The sequence below is a fragment of the Hippocampus comes genome, unplaced genomic scaffold, assembly GCF_001891065.2.
Source record: "Hippocampus comes isolate QL1 unplaced genomic scaffold, H_comes_QL1_v1.1 scaffold2, whole genome shotgun sequence".
Taxonomy (NCBI): domain Eukaryota; kingdom Metazoa; phylum Chordata; class Actinopteri; order Syngnathiformes; family Syngnathidae; genus Hippocampus; species Hippocampus comes.
The window spans coordinates 1792149-1807357 of NW_017805139.1; the positions used below are offsets into that span (position 1 = coordinate 1792149).

A 15209-nucleotide genomic window follows, 5' to 3' on the forward strand; every position below is an offset into this window, starting at 1 on the left:
ATATATATGTTTTTTTTGGGGGGGGGTTGTTTTTTGAGGGACAAAGTTTGTTTTTGTCAATTGTATTTATTAAATCAAGGTACTAAAATTACTCGAGGACTTGTTTCACCTATACTCCCATGCATTCTTCTGGACAGCATGTTGAAAAGTAAATAAATGACGATTGACAATAAATGACTATTTATTATTTTAAGCAGATTGAGGTGGATGAAAAAGAGGCGTTTGCTGAAAGATCCAAGAGAGCTAAAAAAGCATTCCCGCAAAGGCCAAGTGGAGTTTGAATCACAGGAGTTCATTTAGGTACTCGTCATTTCGCATTCTCTGGGGCGCATGACACTTGATATCAGGTAGGCTGATACCGTTGCCAACTCCCTCCAGCACTGAGCCGGAACGAGAAGTATTTGACAAACACTCGCAGAGGTTAGATGTTTGCCACTTAAAAATGCCCAAGAACGACATAAGACGTCACGTGACTTTATTATGGATTTAAGACCTCACTTAATCTTTTTAAATTGTGTTTTAACTGCTTATGTTTGCTCAGTGAAGTGTATAATTTGAACTTGTTTTTTTTTCTTTCCTAACCAGGCAAGTAAAACACGGTGTGCCGGCTGTACTACCTTGCAGTGTTCACTCAAATAACCAGGTCCATACCATCAGGCTGAACCCTCATGTCAGCATTTGTACTGTGTCAATAGAATCACCAATGAAACAAGATGGCATGCACTCACAGCTCTTCAAGGTAAGGGAAGTTCTTGAAAACATTTGCTGGAAGCTCAGTGATGTTGTTCATGCTCAGATCTCTGCGGAAAAGAAATAAAAACAAGATTAGTTTACAATTTTGTCGACTGTAGACACAAAATGCATTGACATGGCTCACCCATGTTGAAAATACACGGAAAACAACTTTACGGTTTGAAGGTCTCTCGAGGTCAGAGAGGGATGGTTCTTAATAAAGAAAACATTTTGATATGCATTGCATCCTATCAATTTGTATATCTCAATGACCCTCTAACATTTCCTATTCAGTTAGATGCTCCTGACTGAAAAGTCGGGAGGGTCAGGAACTTTTGTTTAGATCATATGCTGCACAAGCAAAAACATTGGCAACAAATATTTAGGAGGCATCCATAAAGGAAGATGTGTATGTGTGTATGTGTGTTTGTGTGTGTGTGCGTGCGTGCGTATAAAAAAGAAGGTATTAAAAAAAAACAGGTACAGGAGCCACAGACTTTGGTTGGAATGGCGTCAGTCAGGAAACTACTGTCACTGGGTTGAGACCCTCAAAAATATTTTCAGCAATGGTGTAGACTAGAGAGATTACTAAACACAAATCAAATCAGGCATCGTTAAATACAAATCTTAAAGGGTTGCTAACAAATTTTCCAATGAGTTAAAGGTCCATTTATTTACTTTGGTCAGGCCACATGCAAAATGACAGTGTATCGCAATTGAGCCAAGAGAGGCCATTTTATTTCAAAGGAAGGAAGGAAAATAAATAACTTATTTAATACATACATACATACATACATACATACATACATGCATACATACATACACACATACACTGAACATAAAAATGCAAATCTTCGCAAGTATGTGCGCACATGTACACCTGTTGTCGATAGAAAGTGTGACTTAACTTTGATGAAACAGCCACCTTGGTACGAGCCGCCCCAGTGCAAAATTTGATGGAAGATTCTATTTTGCAAAGGAGGTTTCAAGAGGGTCAACTCGGTGGATGACTAGTTAGCACGTCCGCCACACTACAGAGGCTTGGGGTTCGAAACCAGACTCTGGCCTTCCTGTGTGGAGTTTGTATGTTATCCCTTCGGGGGTTTTCTCCGGGGACTCTGGTTTCATCCCGCATCCCAAAAATATGCATGTAGGCTAATGGAACACTCTAAATTGTCCCTGTGTGTGAGTGTGAATGGTTGTTTGTGTATGTGCTCCCTGCGATTGGCTGGGAACCAATTCACAGTGTACCATGCCATGACAAAGGCGAGCATGGATGTGGAGTAAGATTGGGCGATTATGGTAAAGATAAAATTCACATTTATATTGATTGATATTGAAATCACAATAAATAAAAACAATTTAGGCATTGGCCAATTTACGGTTTGACAGCTCACCGTGGTTTTGATAAGTCAAGGTTTCAATAAGTGCTGATACTAGCTGTCACTGGTAATGAGCCATTCTCTTTTTTGAGAAAACGTCCAAGCAGGACACAATTTCATTGGCTGATTGCAGAGTTGAGTGAACGTTCCGCTTCTGAGGTGAATGGGTCACGATCAACACGGATGCTACTTTTGTCTGTGGCTTGGGCCTTCAAAATAAAAATGGAATAGTGCCAGCGGGGAGAACATGAGTAGCCCACAGGGATGTTCTAAAAATAGTTCACTGGTGATTGGATATTGCAACTTACGAAAAAGAGTCAAAACAGAAGAAGAATGTTAAAATGTATTTATTTATTTAAACTTAGCATGGGACATGTTTCTTTTGTCCCAAATATTCTCTTTTGTTTAAAAATAAAATGGATGGTGCTCAATGGGGAGAAAGAAATGCTGTTTGTATTTCCCCCAAAACTGGTCATTTTAGAGCTATATTTTTAATACCATAATACTGTGATATTTTTTTCGCATGATTATTATGTCAGCCCAGGCCTAAAACAATTACTCACGGATTTCAAAACTTAATATTTAAATCATACCATCATGCCCAATCATCCCTGCCTGTTGACTACAAGTACAAAATAACCAAGCAAATAATGTGAAATTCAAGCCACTTGCATTTTCATTCTGCTACATCCACACTTTTGCTGCATTGCATTTTTGCACACATTCAAAGCATGAATAAGCATTTCCCTTACATAATTATCATATAGACTTGACCTTACTCTGTTTTTTTTTCTACTATTCATGTTCATAAGTCTTGAAACTTATTGGGCTAACTTAGCACCTTGGGTCTCATTTTCCTCGTTTTCGAACAAAAGGTTCGCAAATGACTTGACTCTAGAATATGTGCCTTTGAGTATTGTTACATTATCTGTCTCTATGTGTTCCGCCAGTGTTTGAATGTGAATATTAGCGATTTGAGATTGATGCTAATTTACAGTGAATGGGATTTTACATTGACTTCAGCATTGGAACTGGCAATGTTTTTAAAGCAAAGCGAGTCTTGAATGTGTGTTAATTCTTTTTGACATTTAGTTCGACAGTAAACTCCAACTGGGGTGTCAAAGAGCTTAAAGCACACTCAAGGAGGGCAAAATCACATGCATGGAACACATTTGCCGCACAAGCAACACAGTCCATTCAGGATACTTGCGCAATGTCAGGAACTTGCAAGCACACCATGATTCTTCCCATAATATCGTTAATAAGATCGTGAGAAGTCCAAATCATGATTACAGTTCGATTAATTACCAGTAAACAACACTGCATATTAACATGACATTATACAATTACAGTGTGTATTGCTTGAAAACTAGTTTTGCTTTCAGATATTTTGAATGGTCCTCTGGATAGTAGTATTTTATCTTTCATCTATTTGATATTTTTTGTCATTTTGAATATGTTAAAAAAATGATCATCAGTAATGGCTGAAAAAATCTTTTTCACTGATTTTTCAGCCATAATTTGCAGCCTTGTTTTCCAACTTCATTGTGTCATGCTCAACAGTTTGGCATTAAATCTTCTCATTTTGAACTCACAGTATTTTCAACAAATAATAAAACTCAGGGAGTGAATACTTTTATTTTGCACTTTTGTTTATTACAAAGAAATCCTGAATTGAGAGTTATTTATCTTTTATCTTAGACTTTAACTCTCTATTGCAGAGTGAATGTTCTGTCTTTTGTCAGAATTAAATTAAATTACTTGTCATTGATTTAACTGACATTTCACATGTCAAAACTATTAGCAGTATCGGTGTCGTGGCATCGGTATCAGTGAGTAATCAAGCGAAAGGACATGTACTGGTATCGGTCTGACAAAAGTGGTTTCAAACACCCCGATACTCGGTCTATATTATACATTCGCTTGTCCAAGAAATTAAGTTTCTTTGTTTTTTTTTTTTGTTTTTTTTAGGACAATGGTATAAATTCATTCACAACATACTTTGACGTACAGTCTTGGAAGTGTATACAATGACAAGTGTCATGTTAACATAAGAATATATCATTCATTCATTCATTCATTTTCCGATCCGCTTATCCTCACAAGGGTCATGGGGGCGGGGGGGCCCACACAGGCCCGAGGAGAACATGCAAACTTCACACGGGGAGGCCGGCGCTGGAATTGAACCCGGCACCTCTGCACTGTGAGGTCGACACGCTAACCACTGGACCACCGGGCCGCCCATAAGTATACAGTATACTTAACTGTAAATAAGTAAGAAATCACACAAAGTGAAGATTACAACAAAAATGCAAACAAATCTGTGGCTTTACCAGTTCCACATATCAACTTTTCATTTTCACAATACGAGATAAAAACAACGTGGACCGCAAAAACATGGACTTGACTCAAGGTTTCATGAGATGGAAATCCACCGAAAATCACAAGCACCTTGCACAGCAGGGTTTAATAACAGCATTGACATCCGTTCCGCTCCCGGTAACCAGTCAAATTGCAGCCTTTGCAATTAGCAAATCACTTTTTAATCATACCTCAGTTAAATTGCAAACGCAATTAATCGTTCAGCTGCCGTTGCTGATTTTCCCCGAGTTCCGGTTTGCAGTAATTATATTAGACTTGAAACTTTTTCAGTCTAAAGCCACCCTAAATGTTGCCCATCTTTGTGTATTCCTCGAACAAAGTCCCCACTGACGGAGTCTTTCCGCAATAAATGTCAGCGTGGTAAACAGTGGCTGAACATTGTAAATTATTTATGTTGGTGTTTGTTGTTTAATTTTTCTTTCGTTATGTAATGATACAAATCCGACTTATTTCTTTATATTGTGCAGAATAATTTGGAACACTTGACTCTCCGGAATTTTACAGAACCACTGTTGACATCATGTAAGTTTTGTGCAAAAAAAAAAAAAAAAAGAAAATAATAATAATAATTTATATATGTAATATTTTTTTTCACACTGTAAATCACATTAACCATTTAAGAAAAGGAACACAAACAGCACCTGAGCAATAATTTAGAACTATGTAGAAATGATTATTTCTGCCGAACTAAAAACATGGTCAAATGCTTTTCAAAGTCTCTCCTTTTTTTTTTTTTTTTTTTTTTTTTTTTTTTGCTTTTTAATGAGGGAAATAACAAAAGAGATTTTTTAAAAAGTTTTTGACTTCACTTCAGCCCCAGGGATGCTCATTTTTCAATCCACCTTCAAGATAAACATGTAGCAGCATGACAAATATGCACTCAGGACTTGATTTGCTTCCACACAAAAGCTAATATCAGGACATGTGTTAAAGGATCACAGATGCATGCAAGAGATCAAACAAACAAAAAAACTAACAACAAAGTGCCATATTTTCACATCCAAAAACAGACACTACTGTGATGGCAAAAATGATAAATTTGACGAGGGATCCACAAAGATGCTTTCCAGACAAAAGTCACCAATCAAAGCATCAATTTTGAAGAACATCACAAATTTTGAAGTAAAGCGGCATCCTGCACCCTTCCTTCATTTTCACTCTCAAATTAGTCATCTTGAATTTCATTGCCAGATCTCTCTCGGACCTCTGTGGGCCTCTGAAATGCAACAAGGATCAGATTGCCCTTCCTCTGCATTTCCAACTACACTCCCCGACACACACACACACACACACACACACACACACACACACACACACACACACACACACACACACACACACACACGGCAGCATTACATGGTGGCTCCATGCCAGAACGCTCAACGTCCCTACAAATCCATGTCCCGTCGACAATTACCCAGTTTTCCAGTTACTGGATAGACAACAGCCTGATTGTTATTGCTATTCCCTACACAAGTAATGCAACCGTTACTGTGGATCTGCCACCACTTGGAATCGTCCAAACACATTCCTGAGCAAGCAGTATGTGCCGCGATTTAATCTACCAATTTTTGTAATCACACAGAGAAACGTAGCATATGGGAGTGCTGCATGATGATCCCTCTCCCTCACTTTCTGGCTGCTTTACTCATCAAGGTCCCTGGCCTGTGCTGTCCTGTCCCTGCTAAGATAGATGGAAGAGGACACTCAAAATGCAGCTGCGATAAATGATGAATTGTTTAAATGGTTTTACAACCTGGTATTGCTAAATATCAATCCCATGTGCTGTTTATTCACGTAGAGAGAAAGCCGAAAAGCTGAAACAATTGGCAGACTTGTTTTGAGAAAAGCAAAATCTTTATTAGTTCAATGGTTAAAAAAAAAAACACAATTCCCCAACAGAAAAAGAGCCAGACGGACTAAAAAGATGGACTAAAATTGTAAATTTGTTGACCACATGTATTCACATGCATTTTGTCAAGATCTCGACACAGATGGGGGAACACACAAAGGCTAAGTAGGGTATGCAAGCTAAAGGACAGCGAAACTAATGAGACACGACATGCAATCAGCCCAACAGAAATGAATTTTCTCATCACTGTCACTTTTTAAATCGAAAAACGTTTCCACGCGTCGATATTATTGTGGCAGTTGAGAGAAACCGCATATCCATCATGCAAATTCAAATCGGCCTACATTTGTATTATGCATGTGAACATTCCAGCCATCATGAATGTGCTGCTGCAACAATGAAGTGTCATAAATCACTTGCTTTTTCAATGACCAACCTGTAACCAGCTGTTAAAATACGGCAAAAACCTCAACCCTAACCTCTCACTATCAGCCACTGTTGAACAGATACAACCAAACGTCAACCTACAATTTTGTGGTCAAAGTCAAAACAAAACAGAAATAGCCCGGCACAAGGAGAAACTGCCTAAGACGGTAGTAAAAGATGATACATGAAAAGTGTTCGGAAGTTAAAGGGTGTAAATAGCGCTAATATTTTCCTTTCAGAAGTCCTGCTGTTTTAACTGACTGACTTTTTTTTCACCTCTGCTGACCAAGAACAAGGCGATCATTCATTTCAAAACGTACAGCGGCAATGCAGGCAGGCTGCATGGGCTTCACTATAGGACCACTGATACCCGGCCGCCACCCGTTCCACAATCTCCACCTTGGTCAGGCAAAAGTAAGACAAAACAGACTGAGGTAGAAGTATTTACGCTTGCCTTTGAAACTTCAGAATGCAGAAGAGTTGATAGAAACGCAGTAAACTATGACGGAGTAATTTGGGTCCATCAAATTCAAACAAATTAATAAATATTAAATATTATATTCACTTTTTTTCTTACCTCGAGAAACAGTTCATTTGGTTTTTGGAGTCATTTGGATGTGTCAATGAAGCTCCTAAAATACTTATAACACATCGCCAAAGTAAAGACCAATTTCAAAATAAAAGCTCAGTTGGCCCACAACATGGCATGACGAGGAGCTTGACTTGCCTGTTCACCATTTCGGCTTGCCTACCCCCCCCCCCCCCCCCCCCCCCCCCCCCCACACGTTGAGCATACATTTACTGCAGAGACTGCAGGGTCTCGCTGCAGTCGGGCATCTCGTTAAAAATGAATCTCCAACTAATTTAAGTGTATAGAATGTTCATCGGTGTTTTGGGGAGAATTTTTAGGTTTTAATTGCTATTATTTTTCCCCAATGCATTTCAACGATCGTCAAATATGTGCAAATTGTGTCTATTTGTGGGCCAAACTGGCCCCATTCCCAGCAAATAGCGGGAGTTGACAATACAGTAAATAACCAAAAAACAGTCCCTACAGTGTTAAAACATCTATGCATGATCTGATAACCACTTCCTGAAGAATATTCGATTCTCTGCACAGTAATGCTGCACTTTCATCCCCGGAATCATTTTCAAAAGGACATGCCATGTTTGTCTCCACCTAATGTGCCCATTAGACCTCTTGTATACTGACTGTGATTTTTTATTTTATTTTTTTTATTCATGACAGACAGCAGTGTTAGGCTACGCCAAAACTCGTCTGGTGACTGAATGAATGAGGAAATGAAATAGAGCGTGTGGTTCTGAAAGAGGGTCGAGACAGAGAGAACCTTGAGGTTCATTGAGAAAACCTTGTTCCCGACCAGGTTAGGTTCAAAGACTCTGTTACTGCGGTAACAGACCGAGAGCTTAAGTTACTTCTCTCGCTGAAAAAGGCTAGAGTTAGCCCTCTTTCTCCGGTTTAAAATTACCTCCCTTTTTGAAACAGAAAAATCAGTTTGCCTAAATTTAGGGTTAACCGATTCGGAGTTATTACTAAACCTGTTTTGTGAAACGGACCTCAGAGGTGACGACTTTGGGGTTTGTACAATAGCTAGGACACTGAGTAACACATAATTTAAATACCTATTCACTCACAGTCAAAATGTAAAACAGTTCACAACATACCGTACATATTTGCTGCAAACAACTTTCAATAATTTCAGCACACTTGTGCTTTAGGACCTGTTCCTGCGCAGAGTGCACACGTTCCATTCTTTGTCTCAGTGTGCTAAACACCTCAATATGTCGATACTTGGAATTATTTAAAATTTAGGTGAAGCGTATCTGGCAAACAGGAGGCATGAAAACCACATTTCAAATTGCTCTTCCTGCTGAGAATTGTTCTGAGATCATTTCCAGGCTACTCATTGGACAGCAACCAAAATAATTTTCTTGTTTACTGAGCCACTGTGCTGGTGTGGTGTTTTACTGAGGACCAATGAAAATCGATGACACCATGATGCCGATTATGATCCGACTCTATCTGACGGTTACTATTCATGCCCACATCAAGTTGCATGACAAGTTAATCATTTACAGAGTTGAATTCTAGTGGCAGCAGACCATGAAATCAGCTAAATAAAATGTCAGTCTCTTGGGCTGAGAGGCAATTCACGTTGTGAGAGCTGAATACAGCCACTTTTCATAACGCATAATCTCCCCTTTTCAGTACATGACCACTTACACCACTAAGACGTAAAAACTGCCAGTTGGTGTTATGTGGGCTCACGGTGGACAAGTGGATAACTCAGAAATATGGCATAACCACAGCCACAAAATTGATGCAGTCACAGGATAAGATACAATCTGTGCACATGCACTATTCATGCACAAGGCTGAGAAAATCATTTGACACGTTCTGACTGTCTACCTGAAGTGAATTGTTTGAATCTGTTAAATGCTTGTGTGCAAAAGCAAACCTTTCACAAAGGCAAAAAGCGTCAAGTGTGAACCGCTCCCGAGACGAGGAAATATATCTGCGATGAGCACAATCAGAGATGACAAAAAACATGCAATTTAACCTTCACATATGGAGCAAATGATTGTTAGAGGCATTAGCCCAGAGACAAAGAGCTCTTGCAGCTGCAATATGTCTCACTAATCCATCACGATCCCCAAACCCCAGCACTCCACATACAAAAGGCAGAGGGAGTGGTAGAGGACAACCAAAGTTCAAGACACTGGGAGAACAAATGAGGAAAGACAGCGAGTGGGAACAAACAACCTTTCACGGTGCAAAAAGAGTTTTGACTGCACATTGAAGTAGCTTGCTGTCACATCGACCAACGTGTGGTGAAATAGCCATGTGTATGCACATAAGAAGTTCACATCAGCCTGCAAACAACATCAGCAAGACAAAACAAACAGCTGAGTGCTTGCCAACACGGTGATACCACGTCAAAACTGTGCTTCGTGGTAAGATTGCAAAGCAGTAATACACAGGAGCCTTTTCAAAAAGCAAAAACTATGGAAAGGAGCTTGGTCTCTCAAGAGTACGCCTAGTGTAACATCATGTCTTGATGGACTCGTATATAACTTCACTTCCTCTGTTTACTTATTCTGAAAACATTCCTAACAATGGCGACTTCAATTAGCCTAGTGTTGGTTCTGCTGAAGAGGAACAAAAGCTGCATTTCTTTCTTTTTCAGATTCTGAAGGGAACAAAAATAGAAATGATTGCATCAAAATAATGGACCCTGCATTATTGGATTTTTTTTTTTTCCTGGAATCAGTGGTGATGAATTTGTGGCCGGTTAGTTTATTAGTTCCATTCTTGATGCCGCAATACAAATGAAGTGTTCTCAATGCACGTCCCAAGGTAGTTAAACAAGTTAATGAATAACACCAAGAAGTTGTGAAACAAACTGGAAAGCTTCCTTCTTGGAGCAATCATGAATAGTATCCTTAGTGTTGTGTAAAACAGACCTGCCCGTTGTGCTGCTTACAAACATGAGTTGTCTCATTGGAGTGTCCCGATCTGATATGGACTTCGGATATTGGTACAATATCAGCCCAAAAAAATCAGCATTGGGTCATATCGCTCTACATCCAAAATCCTTGATGTTAGCACTCACAAACAAGCAGTCCGTTACAGACTCCGTTCCCACATATAACGAATGTATAAAAATGATTCCGAATGCACTGAAGTAAACTTGAATTGCTATTTTGCACTTCAAAGAGTATAATTTATTTTCATTTCTTTCATTAGGGTTATTTCTCAGGGCATTTTAATTTAATTTGTATGTATTTTATTCAAGTGCAGTACATTCTTTGAAGTTGAATTCATGCAATCCAAATGTTTGAAATAAATTGGTCATTATTTTCATCATACCTGCTGTTGCTGACTATTGTTCTTTGAATAGCATCACTTGATCAAGTCTCTTCTAGCTCTCTCATACTAAAACATAAATTAAAGCAGGTAACATTCCTGCTGATAAATCGGGTTTATATTGGTATCGGACAGTACTCTAGGCTGCAATATATAGATAAGTGAAAAAGTGTTATCGGGACACCCCTAATGTCTATCAAGTTACAAGCGATTAAGTTTGAACATGTCTGGTGGTGCGCGTGTAAGATGGACACAAACTTCAATTATGGTTATTAAATCCCATTACTAATTTTAACGTGATTATTTTGCACACGTAGCACATTGAAACAAGGCAGTGCTGAATACTGCACTTGCTGAATTAGATCAACAAACACAGAAATTAAACCAAACCTTTACGCTGTGACTACAAATACCATTGTCAGTTGAAGAATTGATCACGTTATTTCCTGAAAATACCCCAATCTGAAACATTTTCACACACTGTTTGGTTGCGTTCGACTGCACTGCATCTGAGAGACCTGTTTCTTCCATTTCAACTATCTTGACAGGTAATAAGTTAACCAAAATATTAACAGCACCTCTCAGTGTGTTGCAGTGCTGTTCGACGTGTATACCACACTAATATATGTAGAATAATTAACACTATTGATTATATTTGAATATGTATTAGTAAATATGCGTGAACAAATTACATTAGCACGTGCAAGTGTACCCAATATTGCTGGAGCATTTTCTAATACTGTACTATGTGACACTTCACACACCTCCCATGAAATTATTCCTTTACAACCATCCATGAGCTCAATCAGTGCAAAACGAGTCTGCAAAATGACGTCCTCGGAGTTGCTGTTGCAATAGAAAGTTGCCAGTTCACCAACTTGCCTTAGTGAACCCTGAAGATATGAAATAGTCCATACACAACCACAAACACCATCAATGGAGTTTTCTGGCAATTGTATCCTAAAGTGTTGCGCCGAGTCAGTGCTCGCGCTTGTCATACGTGTTTGGGTGATGAATTTCGGTGTTGACTTGAGCGAAAACTCACAGGTAGTAGGTGAAAGCGCTGAGGTCAGACGGGACGGTGGTCAGTCCTCTCCCGGAACAGTCGGCACCTCCATCTTCATCGCAGCTGCATGAGAGGGAACAAACAGCCGGAGTCGACTGTCCTTGGCCGGTGGCTCCGGGACGAAGGAAGCACCATAAACACATCCAGAACAGACCCAAAGGCATTTCCCCCCGTGTAGATTCAGGTGACTCCAATAATAATAAATAAATAAATAAACGGGGGGGAAAAACAGGGGGGCCTTTGTTTGTAGTCTTATCGACGCCGACCTCTCATGTGGTGGTTCGGCATGAAGAGAGGAAGCCTGATCGAAGTTAAGCGTTCGCGCGCTTTGAACAAAAACAAAAATGCACGGTAAACGTGTAGATACTGCTAAAAAACTAACATGGTCCCCGAAGACGTGCGACACTCCTTGCGGAGAGACAATTCATACACTGACTGTGCGTCGCATTAGTCTACGAAGATAAAGTTGTAGTGCTGGCGACAGCCGCGGTAACCTACCTTGTCGCCCCATTAAATAACCACAAAACGAGTGGCGCTTACTCGTGCCAAAAGCGAAAAGCCTCTTTCAAGTGTTTCTGGAAGCTTCAGTTGAGCGACGCAAACAATCATTTGCCGCCCTGCTTTGTTTTGCACCGCTCACCGCCGATTCCCTCCCTCACGCTCCGGAATCCTGATATGAACAGCATGCGTGAAGCTCTGCAGGCACCCTGTCGGACAACCTGAAGGACTGGGCCCTGACTGTCTGTCTCTGTCTGTCTGTCTGCCTGCTTGGCTGCCTGGCTGCTTTCTTGCTTGCTTACTTTTTGCTTGTGTGACAGTTAAACCTGCACTATATCCTTGCACACTCCTTTCAGACAGCTTCAATCACAACCCGCTGCAAGTTCACGATTAGAAACCACTAAATTACTATCCACAAATCAGGCTGACTGAAACGGTGGTATACTGTACAACAATTCATGTAAAAAAAAAAAAAAATGTAATCTCTCCATCGCCACTCATAAGGTCATCATCCACGAAATCCAAAATATTGGGGAGATCGTTCTAATAATTTCAGACGTTTTGCTGCATTCATTGCTCGTACTTTTATGATGTTGAGAAGTTAAGATTTTGTCTATAGTGAAGCATATATGGAGAGCAGCGTACATTCAATCAAAAACCTTGAGGCAATCGTTCTGATATTTTCAGACGCTGAAGTGGGCATAAATGGGGATCTTAACCTACATTTTGTTCACGGTTGATCGCCGTTCTCTGGCAGTTAAGTGTTGTTATGCTATTTTTACAATAATTACAAGTTGTGTTGCATGGTATTTAATGAAAATGTCTGCCCTGGGATCTCGCTACATCGCTAGGCGCAGGACTAACATACATCGATGCCAGCCACACATCGACACATATTTTTTGTGATTGAACGATTGAATCAATATCATTGACAGTGCCCTTTTATTTTTGTTGTTCATGTTTTTGGAATGTGGGAGGAAACTTGTCCCCCGATCAACCCCACGGAGGGAAGAATATTCAAACTCTGCACTCTAAGGTGGACGTGCGAACCAGTCGACCATCGTACCGCCCTCAAGGAGCACAGTTTTGTGCAACGAATTAAACTGAAGACTGCAGGACTTCGAGTAACATTTAGGAATACCTACCATTTCACCAGCGTTTTGGCTTCAAAAGTTTGTCTTCTTGTTCTTTTGTTACCATGTCATTCAATTGTGGTGACACAGTCTGAATACTGGTTGGCACCCATACAATGATGTTCATTACTGTCTTGGACAGAATGAGGAAACTCAAGAAGAAGAAATCATGATGTCATGTCAAATACCGTAGTGCTGTGTGCGAAACACTGAACGTCCGGAACAGGCCCAGATTGTGACCTCAGTTCATTGTGAATCTCTGTGGCGATCGAAGGCTTTTACCTGCACTGAGCGGCGACGAAGTTAGATGCCAATGCTAATGTGAACTCTGTTCTCATGATCCACTTCGATCAGCAAGATATTAGCTTGTTACAAATGTGCGAGCACTTCAATTGTCATAACTAGCAGCCCAGCTCACAGACATAGGTGTCAACCATCAAAAGCAACACGTCTGTTGAAAAGAGGCCATCAATGGCTCATTTCACAACTGATTTTCATGACGCTTTTATGTCAATGCCAAAACGTGTGCTGTCAAGACAGAAAATGCATCCTGGATTTTTTTTTTTTTTTTTTTTTTTAATTTGTGACATTCACAGACATGGAATGGGACAACACTTGGGCTGTACAAGTTGTAACGTCACCATTGGCACGGGCATGTCATATCTCCCTGTTTTGCATAGCTATGGTTCTCAGAATGCATCCTGTGGTACAATGCATTGAAGAAATGAAGTTATAAAGATGTTAATCTATCGCATATGTGTTTGTGTTACCAGTAGTAGAGTGTGTCGAATTTAACACATTTATGTTTTTGGTTTTTACAAGCAGTTACTGAAGGTTGTGATTGAAACAGTTGCTTCCAAGCCAAAACCGACAAATTGCGTTGCTTGTCTGAGCATTGATGGGAAATAAATAAATGACAGTTTCTAGATTCCCACCATAACCACAAGTTTCATGAATTTAAATCAATTTTAGTTGACACGAGCCAAGTTTGACGGGGAACAGCTTCAATATATATATATAAACTTAGTAGCACCTGAACAAAAGAATGAAAAGCATTTTCGTGTAGTTTGTGTCACTTTAAGACCGGAATTTTCAAAGGGACAGAATCTTATTTAGGGTATTTTTATTGGTGTTAAATGTCAGTGCAGGTCAAATTTGACTGAAACAGTTTGTAGGGATTACGATGACATGCAGATTCACATGGCCTAATGATTTCGACCTAAAGCTTTGCACTTTGGAGTGAACTGATTGATCTAATAGAGTTAGCTTTATATTCCTTTGGATTTACCAAAAGACTGCCTAAAAACAATACCAAGGCATGCAGGATTGGTCAGTCCAATGTTTATTTTCTTTTGAGAAGTAGAGAGAAGGTGTTATATGACTTGGTCTGTATAAGGTTGAAATGAGAGAAAAACGTTGGCAATAACCATACAGGCTTCTTGGCAAGTCTGCAGTATAATATTCCTATTGTGATATTTCCAGACAATCAATGGCTTCAACACCCCCACCCCACTCCCCCACTCCCGAGACAATGGCACGAGGCAAAGTTTGCCAACAAAAGTTGAAGCCTGCTTACATCATAATTTCTTTCCACATATGAATCGGAAAGAAGAATCTGTGACAGCAAGCATGGGAGCTGAGGTGATCAGATTTTAAGGGCCTGGATGTTGTGACTGTTTCAGTTTCTTAATGTTTCAGTTGCTATGCACTTGCTGTGGCTCTTTTATGTTTTATATCTTTATTCTGTCATATAGGTTTGATGTCTCGCAGTATATAAACTTGGATTACTCAGTGACATGTTGTCAGGATTTCGAGCTTTCTCCCAGTCAGAGTGTCAGCTCTCTTCCAT

At 39.8% G+C, this 15209-nt stretch overlaps 1 protein-coding gene and 1 long non-coding RNA gene across 2 annotated transcripts in view; one reads left to right on the plus strand and one right to left on the minus strand.

The window, feature by feature from the left end:
* The window catches only part of LOC109514305 (uncharacterized), a 12906-nt gene extending 3850 nt beyond the window's left edge, over positions 1-9056 (plus strand). The window contains exons 2-3 of the long non-coding RNA XR_002167964.1: positions 3738-3740; positions 9045-9056. This is a non-coding gene — a long non-coding RNA (uncharacterized LOC109514305). The remainder of the gene's footprint in view (positions 1-3737; positions 3741-9044) is intronic.
* lgr4 (leucine-rich repeat containing G protein-coupled receptor 4) overlaps positions 1-12496 on the minus strand; it is a 32655-nt gene extending 20159 nt beyond the window's left edge. The window contains exons 1-2 of the mRNA XM_019867241.1: positions 11709-12496; positions 729-800 (exon numbers count right to left, since the gene is read on the minus strand). Coding sequence (XP_019722800.1) covers positions 729-800; positions 11709-11893 — 257 coding nt within the window. The 5' untranslated portion in view covers positions 11894-12496. The remainder of the gene's footprint in view (positions 1-728; positions 801-11708) is intronic.
* Positions 12497-15209: the final 2713 nt, after the last annotated feature.